Source organism: Corella eumyota, chromosome 6 (assembly GCF_963082875.1).
Source record: "Corella eumyota chromosome 6, kaCorEumy4.1, whole genome shotgun sequence".
Taxonomy (NCBI): Eukaryota; Metazoa; Chordata; class Ascidiacea; order Phlebobranchia; family Corellidae; genus Corella; species Corella eumyota.
In genome coordinates, this window is record NC_137495.1 from 2,160,430 (window position 1) to 2,172,429 (window position 12,000).

The 12,000-nt window shown below is 31.7% G+C and overlaps 1 protein-coding gene across 1 annotated transcript in view; it reads right to left on the minus strand.

The window, feature by feature from the left end:
• Window positions 1–9,159: 9,159 nt before the first annotated feature.
• The window catches only part of LOC145755645 (ryanodine receptor 2-like), a 45,769-nt gene continuing 42,928 nt past the window's right edge, over window positions 9,160–12,000 (minus strand). The window contains exons 111-114 of the mRNA XM_082571894.1: window positions 11,198–11,329; window positions 10,686–10,842; window positions 10,103–10,268; window positions 9,160–9,501 (exon numbers count right to left, since the gene is read on the minus strand). Of these exons, the coding sequence (XP_082428020.1) occupies window positions 9,351–9,501; window positions 10,103–10,268; window positions 10,686–10,842; window positions 11,198–11,329 (606 nt within the window). The 3' untranslated portion in view covers window positions 9,160–9,350. The remainder of the gene's footprint in view (window positions 9,502–10,102; window positions 10,269–10,685; window positions 10,843–11,197; window positions 11,330–12,000) is intronic.

Below are 12,000 nucleotides of genomic sequence, written 5' to 3' on the forward strand. Positions count from 1 at the left end.
ATTACCCTAACTAACATAAGAGATAAAGAAATTTGCAAAAAAATTCAAAAATAAAAAAGTTAGAGTAAAAAATTTTTGCCCCCCCCCCCCCCCCCCCATAAATTGGTACTATATAAAGTGGGCCAATAAAAATTTCAAAAAAATTGAAAAATTTAAATCGAATTTAAACAAACCAATAGAACCGCACTGATCTAAATATCCTATTTCAAAAAAATTATGAAAAAATATTTAATATTAATAAAGTTATGACATATTTACTAAATTTTCGTAAAATTTCAAATCCCGAAATTAAATATCTTATTTGATGCGCATTGCCCTAACTAACATAAGAGATAAAGAAATTTGCAAAAAAATTCAAAAATAAAAAAGTTAGAGTAAAAAATTTTTGCCCCCCCCCCCCCCATAAATTGGTACTATATAAAGTGGGCCAATAAAAATTTCAAAAAAATTGAAAAATTTAAATCGAATTTAAACAAACCAATAGAACCGCACTGGTCTAAATATCCTATTTCAAAAAAATTATGAAAAAATATTTAATATTAATAAAGTTATGACATATTTACTAAATTTTCGTAAAATTTCAAATCCCGAAATTAAATATCTTATTTGATGCGCATTGCCCTAACTAACATAAGAGATAAATAAATTTGCGAAAAAATCCAAAAATAAAAAAGTTAGGGCAAAAGATTATTGCCCCCCCCCCCCCATATATTGGTACTATAGAAAGTGGGCCAATAAAATTTTCAAAAAAATTGAAAAATTTAAATCGAATTTAAACAAAACCAATAGAACCGCAATGGTCTAAATATCCTATTTCAAAAAAATTATGAAAAAATATTTAATATTAATAAAGTTATGACATATTTACTAAATTTTCGTAAAATTTCAAATCCCGAAATTAAATATCTTATTTTATGCGCATTGCCCTAACTAACATAAGAGATAAAAAAATTTGCGAAAAAATCCAAAAATAAAAAAGTTATTGCAATAAATGTTTGCCCCCCCCCCCCCCCCATAAATTGGTACTATATAAAGTGGGCCAATAAAATTTCAAAAAAATTGAAAAATTTAAATCGAATTCAAACCAAACCAATAGAACCGCACTGGTCTGAATATCCTATTTCAAAAAAATTATGAAAAAATATTTAATATTAATAAAGTTATGACATATTTACTAAATTTTCGTAAAATTTCAAATCCCGAAATTAAATATCTTATTTTATGCGCATTGCCCTAACTAACATAAGAGATAAAAAAATTTGCGAAAAAATCCAAAAATAAAAAAGTTATTGCAATAAATGTTTGCCCCCCCCCCCCGCCCCATAAATTGGTACTATATAAAGTGGGCCAATAAAATTTCAAAAAAATTGAAAAATTTAAATCGAATTCAAACCAAACCAATAGAACCGCACTGGTCTGAATATCCTATTTCAAAAAAATTATGAAAAAATATTTAATATTAATAAAGTTATGACATATTTACTAAATTTTCGTAAAATTTCAAACCTCGAAATTAAACATCTTATTTGATGCGCATTGCCCTAACTAACATAAGAGATAAAGAAATTTGCTAAAAAATTCAAAAATAAAAAAGTTGATTCTATGTAAAATAAAGTACATAAAATATTAAAATTAGACTTTTTAAAAATGTTTATATAGTTCTTAAATAATTTTACACAGATTCTAAATTCCCTTTTTAATGTTCACATAAAATTAGACTTTTTAAAAGCAGTTTAGATACTTTTAAAATTATGTTACACACCTTCACACCTTCTAAATTTCCCTTTTGATGTTCACATAGGTTAATCTATGATTTCACTGAAAGAAGTATATAGATAATAAAACTTGTCTTTTTAAAATTTGCTCATATAGATGTAACGTGCGTCGTTGTTAGCTTTCTTGTTTATGTACAGTGTTTTGTTTTACCACCCTTATCTTTCCGGTTTAACGCCTTTTCGTCTACGTCACTACCACCTTTAATTTTGCCGCCGTTTCTAAGCCTGATAATTATATTATTGAAACAATTTGTTTTATGTATTTTTTTTTCAAAAAAATTTTTATTGTGAAGTGTAAAATTCTATTTTTAGTGTGAAATTCTATTTGAATATGATATTAATGCGCTAATCGAGGCCCTGACCATTCAGAATTATCTTTTTGTATACCTTTTGAAATAGAAGTTTTAATACAGAAAAAGGTTGACGAAATGAAGAAAAGTTTGATAATGCAAATAAACGAACAATTGAAAAATCAAATGGGCAATTTTTATACAAAAATGTACAACCGTGTTGACGAAGTTTCTACAGACCGTAAAAGGCTATACGGAAATTCAAATAGAAGTTAGAACGTTCACTAAAAAACAAAAAAAACTATAGCTTTGCTTCAAGAAGCGGTAATGAAGCCACCTGGCCCCAGTAACATAAAAAACGAGCAACTGGACATTCAAACACTTTTAAATGAAGCAACGATTCAAGTAAAATCCGCAGCAGACGATGTCTTAAAAGACACAAAAAGAAAAAGTTACGTAGCAGGAAAAATGACGAAAACATATCCGTCGCAGGAAACAACCCAGTGTGTGGCAACCACGATATTATGCCAAAACACGAAACGCTTGTACTCGATTCATTTGATGGTTTGTCACCATAGAAAGACTTTATAGCACGATTTGATCTAGCCGCAGAATTTAATGGTTGGTCTGAGCAGTCTAAAGGCATTCGATAGCCTTGGCACTTAAGAAACTCGGCCTCGAGCGTTGTCACTAGCTTACTTCCAGAGGAACGAAAGAACTTTAAAATCGTGCGGGCCAAACTGGAACAAAAATTTGAAAAGAAATATATTGACCCAGTATAAATGCTACATACAAAAGTGAGGGGAAAAATGAAATACTCGTGGGTTTGGCACAAGAAATTAATACTATAACTAAACAAGGCTTAGTATATGACAAAATAGACAGCAAACAACGGAAGTTATTAAAAGCTAACTGCTTTAAAAACGCTTTACAGTTTGACTGGGATCTTTACTCTTCATTAAAATTGTACGAACCTCGATCGTTGGAAGAAGCTTTAAAGGTAGCGTTAAAGTTAGAACTGGAAGGTAACACACGACATACTCAAAATAGACCTATGCGGACGATTACTGTTAATGACAGGCGAAAAAAACAAAGTCAATTCGTCATTCAATTCAGCAACTTGCTGAGACCATAGGAAAACAAAGACAAACATATTACGATCGACCCAGAAATTCAGAAATTATCGCCAAGAGCGAAAAAGTTTTAACATATCGGAAAACGACCAATAGTCGAACTTTTGGGTAGTGGTTCGACTATTAAAAAAGATACCAAAAGAGTAAAAGTTAGTGCTGCCACGACCAAACGACAAAACGGAATCTATTGCAAGGTCTACATAAAAAACTGCCAATGTATTATGTTGGTATCCACGGGTGCAGATGCCACAGTTATAAATTATCAACTTGTTGAAAAACTTAATATAATGCTTTAACCATCTAATGTGGTTTTAAATGGAATTGGAAGCGAGAAAATGCACGTGCGCGGATGTTGCGACTTGAACTTGAGATTTAATCTGTATGTTACAAACACGTTGCATTAGTTGCTGATGTAGAAGACGACGGAGTTATTAGACTAAACTTTTTGCGAAAATATTGTTTTAATATTTACCTGATGTAAGCTCAGCTACAAAATTATAAAGAAACAATAAAATTATTATTAATAGAAAAAGCTACGACCAAACCAGGTTACGATTTAACGGTTAAAAAACGATTCGCTAAAAAGAAGGTCGCATTTCTAGAGCAATTATTAGGTCCAAGTCATAATCTTCGTTTTTTTGTAACACTTGACGCGTTGCGTGGCATTTTTAAAATGTAACGTTTTGTTAAACAATCGTTAATTATTTTTTGAACAAAAAACAAGACATCAAGACTGTTATGTATATAAAAAATTGCGCAACTACTCAACTAAACAAAATGCGAAAGTGAAAAATACGCATTGTGAGATCATCAAAAGTTTTTGTTCTTAAATGCCCTGTAGTAACCTACATTTACGCAGAATTATATTGATCTAATTATAAATGGAACCGGTAAAAATAAATTGAAAAAATACACAAGTATATACGAAAGTTTTAATCTTGCCTGAACCTCTTTTGGTTGATTCGCTAATTCTTATATATTTGTGAAAAATGATTCGCTAATTTTAAAAAACGATTCGCTTTTAGCGAATAGCGACCCGTTATTTCGTTCCCGGCAAACAAACTGTTAACGTTAACGTCAAAAGATGCGGTCCTATTGATTTAGTTTAAATTTGATTTTTGTTATATGTTGGTTGTGGTTCGTTTGTAACAGAAAATGTGGTAAAAGCTGCAATGTAAAATCTATGTTACTATTTCTTAGAAATTTAAAAACAATTTTAATGAAAAAACTAATGCAATTATAAGCTAGACAAGTAAGAATTATCACAGTTAAAATAGGTATTACCATATATACATATATATATAGCATGAGCTAATGAAAATTAGCTCAAACTTCAGTAGTTTGACTTAATATTGCTAGAAATTTATCATTATGTTAGTTAGGTCAACGCGAATCTAATAAAATGTTTCAACTAAGTAAATGTGTCTTAACCATCCTAATTAATTAATATTTTATTAATAATACACTTGTTAGTTGTATTAGCATGGTTAAAATTCAATTTAAAGTTTTGGCCAGTGTTATATGGTACCCACTACCCTTATAAAGTCGATTGGCTTTACATGGGCCTAAAAATATAGCTCCAAATCCTGTTCTATTTAATATCCTTTTTTAATTTTTTTATCAAGTATGTTAATTAGGTCAATGCGAATCTAATAATAACAAATAAAATCGGGTTTCAATACCAAAAATTAAATAAATGTGTCATAACTTAATTGTTTAATATATTTTCGTAATTTTAATTAAACTAATTAATAGGGACCTTTTTACATATTTTAATATAAGTTTTTGACCTAACAAATTATAACTTACTTTGCTTTATCCAGTATAGTTTATTCTAGGGATTTTCAACAACTGGCCCAAGATAGAAATTTGTCTTTTTCCTGCCAGTCTTTGTATGTTGACATCGTTGGTTTTTAGGTGGTTGCTTCTGCGACAAATAATCGATAAATGCTACAATGTAAAATCTATGTTAATATTTTTCAGTCATTAAAAAAAAACTTTATTGGACCAAAAACTAGGGCAATTATATGCTAGTGAATAGGTATAATCACATATAAAATAGCTCAATCTATATATATAAATTTTACAGTAATATTACCCCAATAATTATGCTCTAAATTATTAGAGTCAAAACACATTATTTAATTTACCTTAGACGTATTTCTATATTTTTGACTTGTTCCGCTTAATATAATTTCTTCGATGTCCACATATTTCCAGTGTTGATTAAAAGGTCTAATCCATGGTAATATGTACAATAAAGTACATAAAATATTAAAATTAGACTTTTTAAAAATGTTTATATAGTTCTTAAATAATTTTACACAGATTCTAAATTCCCTTTTTAATGTTCACATAGGTTAATATATGATTTCCCTAAAAAAAATATATAAATATATTAAAATTATACTTTTTAAAAGCAGTTTATTTATTTTTAAGATAATTTTACCATTTCTGAATATTTTTTGATGTTTACATACTGTAACAAAATTGGACTGTCGTTATCTACTTTTTAGTCACGTGCTTACACCTTTTATTTCTTCTAGTCACGTGTTTACGCCTACTGTTATCTTTATTGTTAGCGAGTTGTGTTTTTTGTATGTAAGCCATTATGGACTAGTTCTTTGTTAGTGTTAGATGCATATTTTAATATTTTGTTTTTTATTTCGGTTTTATTTGAATAAGCTTAAATAAGATTGTTTAATCTGTATAAATAAAGATTGAACCTGAAACTCAATATGTTACAACTGAAGGTCCTGTCAAGATATTGTGGAATTGCTTAATGAAAATATTTTGGAAGAAACATCGAACAAGCTATCTGAGTCCATGGAATTTGAAGCGTTTTTTTAACACACGTTTAGCTGATGGTTTGGTTTTAATAAAAATTGAAATGGTTTAAGTCATGCAGCAAAAGATTTTTGATTTGCACATCGAAGTAAATAAAACCATCAGTGACGTTGTTACGGATATGAACGACAAATATAACAAGCTAGAGGCCGAAGTTAAATCAAGATATCGAAAACATAGTGCGAAAATGAAGAGATAACACTGACACTGAAAAATTGGAAGAAATAAAAACCATTTTTTTCGTTAACTCGCTTAAGCCTAACTGGGATATGTTTTCGACGATAAACCGCCAAAAAAATTATTTGAAGCTATAGAAAATGACACGGGCACAAGTGCTGAAATACGAAATATGTATAAGGCCATCGAAGATCTGACAAACGCAGTGCTAGCTTGTCCCGACAACTCTTGGAAATCGAATTACTACAACCGAAGAAATTATGGAAAATATAGAAACAACGAAAATGGCCGTTCTCAGAAAAGGTCGGGTTATTGGGGCGTAACTTGACTGACGACTACAAAGCCTATATTGCCAATTTAAGTGTGTCAACTACAAAAAGACAAAACGGACTTTATTGTCATTTAACAGTTAATACCCAACCTTGTTGTATGCTGATCATACAGATGCTGATGTTTCAATTATTAGTCAGAACTGGGTAAAACATCTACACAACGAAGGCCTTTAAACTATATTTTAACTGGAATTGGAGAAAATATTGTCCCAGTAGCTGGAAGTTTTTAAGCACATTTAGTGTTTTCAACAGCTAACTATACCCATGAAATGCTAGTGTCTAAAATAACAGAAGATTGTATATTTGGTTTAGATTTTTTAGGCCGCTATGGATTTGTTGTGCGTTCTTAAAACTGCGTTTTCAACCGGCAAACGTTTATTTGAGTTTAATGCCGTTTGGACTATGTGGTAGCCCCAGCACGCTTGAACGACTTATGGGCTATGTTCTAGGTGGTCTGCCAACTTCTACATGTTTGGTTTACTTGGATGATATTATGGTCCATGCCTCATCATTTCAACAGTTGTGTAAAAACCTTATACAAGTTTTTGATCGTCTTCTGGCGGCAAATTTAACATTAAACCTAAAGAAATGCAAATTGTTATGCCCCGAGGTGGAGTACTTGGGGCATGTTAATTCAGAAGAACGAATCTCGGCTTCACCGTATAAGTCACAAGCAGTGGAAAGTTGTTCAACTTCAAAAAGTGTTATAAATATTCAAAGTTTTCCAGGATTATGTTCCTAATATCGAAAATTCTAAATGGTGTGATAATTGCGAGATGGTATTTAAATGCCTAAAGTCAAAATTGATTTCTCCAGCTATATTGCAATTTGCCGTAGAAAATGACGATTTTATCATCGATGCTGATGCGAGTGACAATGGCAAAGGAGCTGTTCTAAGCCAAGTCAAGGAAGACGGGACAGAAGCAGTAATCGAGGACTTTGCCAAAACATTTACCAAAGCTGAATTAAAATGTTGCACAACTCGCAAGGAACTTCTCGCTATTGTAAGAACATTAGAACATTTTTATGTTTATGTTTGTGGAAGGAAGGTCAAGGTTTAAACCGATCACTGTCTTTACGTTGGTTGACGAACTTCAAAAATTTAGAAAGCCAGCTTGCACGGTGGTTAAGATCGAACAATATTAAGTAGAGATCTGCTACCGGCCAGGTCTTAAGCATAATAATGCCGATGCGCTATTTCGTCGCCCGTGTAATTTAAAATGTCACCACTGTAGTCGAGTTTAAAAACACCAGGAATCGGTCAACGTAATAAATGCAAAATTGTCGAATTTTGTGGAACAAGTCGACGAAATTGACATGAGAGATGCCCAACTTAAAGATCCCAATATAAGACAAATATTAACTTGCAAAGAGAAAAACGTCCTGCGCCCAAAGTAGCAAGATATTTCACCATTAAGCCCTGCTGCAAAATCATATTTTTTACAGTGGGATTCAATGATATTAAAGGACGGAATAATGTACCGAAAATGGGAAAGTAACGACGGTAAAACGCAAATATTACAACTGTTAATCCCAAAATCTTATCACCAACTTGTTTTAGCATCTATGCATGGTTATCCCACTTCTGGCCACTTCAAAATAAAAAAAACTTATGAACGGTTAAGAAGAAAATTTTATTGGTTTAGTTGTCCTACGGATGTTGCGAATTATTGTAGGACTTGCGACAAATGCCTGTCACGTAAGGGGCCAATGAAAATTAAATTTATTCAAAGAAATGCTCAAGTCGTTTAACATTATTTAAACGCGGACAACATTATTGCCCACAGGTTGATGGCTTGGTAGAACGTTTTAATCGCACCTTAGTAGCCAAATTGGCAATGTTCGTGGAGTTGCATCAACGCGATTGGGATTTTCATTTGCCGTATATTTTGATGGCATACAGAACGGCGGTACATAAGAGTTCTGGTTACACGCCAGCAAAATTATTTCGTCAAGACCATATGAGGGCAAAGCCCTTGTTTTAACTTATTTTGTGTAAAAAGCCAAGATTTTTGTTAATTTTTGTTCTAACCTTACACATTTTAACTTGTCTTTAAGAATACGTAACTGTTATAACCTAAAATACCTGGGGAACACTAGGAGGAAACCAAGTAACTTGGTGCCACACTTTCAACTTCTCAAGGCTATTCCTTTTACAACAGATCTATTTTTTCGTTTATAAACAGCTTCAATGGGCCTTGTATTGCTGAGCTCTTGCTTTCTAGGTATGTTCATGTTCTGTGATTTGTATCTTTTTTAATAACACTTAAGCAAATTAACAAAATTTCTGTTAAGCAAATTAACAAAATTTAATTTATGTTACCAATAATAGCCATAGTTTAATACACAATTCCTTTTTTTTGATCATGGACAAGTGGAAAAAACTCACTACTAGCAAATTATGTCTTTTGTACTTTCATGGTAAAAGAAAAAAGGTATGTGGGTTGAGGAAAGGGGACCAACGTTATAAGGATACCCGGGAATGGGGGTGGGGGACCGGGGTTATAAGAAAGGGGACCCAAAAGCAAATGACAATAAAATCTTAAACGTTAAAATATCAATCGCTGTCCATCTTGCTCGTTCAAAAAATGAAATGTAAACTAAATGGCAATTTAAGCTTTAAAATTTATTTAAAAAAACAATCCGTCGAAACAAATTTATAAAATTAATATTCACAACATAAAAAAAAGTCAAACCAACCGATTCAATTTGCATACAAATGTGTTCATAGCATATTGTTGTACAATCGCTGTCTTCAAATCATAAAACTTAATAAAGGAGCAACATGTTTTTGTTTCAGCCAGCAAGTTCGTTTTCATATTGCTTTCTAAAGCAATCTCCTGCGGGGAAGAACTCCCAGCACCGTTCTTGATATTGTTGCCAGACGTACGTTTCCTGGCCAGTGTATTCCGTTTCATCTTTGTTAATCAAATGCATGAGAAAAAACCTACAATATACAGAACAAGTCAATCACAGTACAATACATTTGCATGAAAGTTTAGACCTTCGGTTTTAAACCACCGACATTGTGGTGTGGTTAAAACACTTGGCTTTACTACATGAGGTCCTAGGTTCGAACCCTACTGCTCTTATGATGTAGCGCCTTCAACAAAGGCGCTATAAACGGTATAAACCTGTGCTGACAGTTAATTAGCAGCTTGTAAATATTGAGTTAATTAGCAGCTTGTAAATATTGGGCAATTAAATTATTAATATTTCAAACTGCCAAAGTTTAATATTTTAAACTGACTCGAGACTGGGTCAGGGTAACATATATTACTCTATGTTTAGGTCGTTAAGTCAACCTACCCACATCGAAGTTAAATAATGTAAAAACAAAAATTATTTATACTAGGGGACGCAGTTGTCACATTATTGACTGTATTAATTTGTAGAATCCTTGAAAAAAAGACTCCAATATAATTTACCACTAGTCAAAAATAGCATGTTAATATTATCCACAACTTGAAAAACTAATTTAAAGCTGGGTCAAAGCAATAACAGTGACTCAACGCTATAAGTCTACGATAAAATAGCTTAAAACTAACATGAAATTAGCGAGGTTGTGTTCCTGCATGGTATGCGTTTCAAATCCATGCGGAACTTGGTCAAAATATTCGTTTCCAATACTGCAAATGAAACACTTGGTTTCCATATCTTCTTTAACTTGTTCCTGCTGGTCACGAAGTTCACCGAAAGCATCGATAATCAAACCTATAACAGAAACCAAAATGGTGATAAACAGTTCCTAGAACGCTGAATCTTCAACAATTGCACTACAATAATATAAAACCAGTAGCATCGTGCGACGGTCAGAACACTTGTGTTTACTACAAAAGATCTTTATCGGGCAATTATAACTTATAAGATCCTAAACTGCTTATAAGGTCCTAAAACTACTTAAGACTGGGTCGGGGTAACAAATGTTACTCCATGTTTAGGTCGTAAGTCAATCTTTCCACATTGAAGATAAATAAATGAAAAAAAATTACGGTTCCACGATTCCAAGCTACTAGTTTAGACGTAATGTTGTTTTCAATGCAATTTGTCAGCGCGAATTTTTAAGTAATGTACACTTAGTTATTAATGGCCCTTAAAATTGGTAAATCGGTTTATACATCTATTATTTACCTTGAATAATAGCAAGTAGAATGACAACCACGAAGAAGAAAAAGGAAATATCAAAAGCGATTCGGTAAAACTCGTAAGCATCGCCTGATGGGTCGTCCAACTCGTCTCCTATACCACCACCAGCCCTCACGCCAGCATATAAGTGAAATTGAAAGCACTATGGGAAAATTTGAAGTTAACAAGAAAAAAATATATATTTTAACGTTTATTTAATAAAAAAGGGCAAATCAGTTCCTCTATGACCTTTTTCACAACAGTTTTAGTGGACATTATTTGTGAGGGTCATTTGGTAATTTATTTTTAATTTTTAAAAAAATAAGAGCTTTTTTAAAATTTGTTGGAAAGGTTCAACTAACCATAACTATGTAATTTTACACACCCATCTTACAACTACTCTAATAACTTGACAATATATGTTGTAACCATCATTAAAACAGTTTAAAATGCAGCCATAGGTTAAGTAGACAACCAGTATACCAAATTACACTTAGGGCAATTCATATTGTACTTACGGTAAACATGCTGTGACATTTATAATCGTCTTCCTCGCCCTCTCCCTTATTATAAAACTTCTTGAAAAAGTTGAAAGCAATAACAGTGTAGAGATATACAACAACTGTCAACAGTCCGATAGTAAGACAAAGCTATAATAAAATTTATAAATTGTAAACAATAACATATAAAGTGTAGCTTATTGTGCATAAGCTAACCTTTCATTCACATTAAAAACAATTAAATTTATTTATTTCACATTTGGTGGGAATTATTTTTGTTATCGTTTCTTGATTTCATCAAAACCTTATATCAACTCCTATTTTGATATGTCTTTTAATCTTAAATTTGTTTTTAAAATCTGTGGTTTGCCTTTGACATGTGATTCTATTCTTTGTTCTTCTTTTAAAAACAGTTATCTTATGCCTTTCTACAAAGTAGTTGTATTTTTGGATTTTGGAATTTAATTTTTTGTTTATCGTTAATGAAATTGGAATTCTATTAGAATAAGAAATTGCCGTATAATATGATTATACAGTGAATTCACCTGCGTGGTTAATTTAAGAATTCCTAACCAGCAGACGAGCAATTAGCTAGTTAAGAAAAACAAATAACTGTCTTTAACTTAAAAATAAAACCTTCCGATTGGGTCGACGGAGACCGCTACAAAAGTAATATAATTCAATGTCGACTAACTTCTGAATAGGATTAAGTGTACTAACTATACCACGAAAGCAATTGGAATTAAACTTTATATTGTAAAGTGGTGAAGCCTTATGTGTACGGTACGAATTAACCTTTAAAAATAGATTCGCTTAAAATA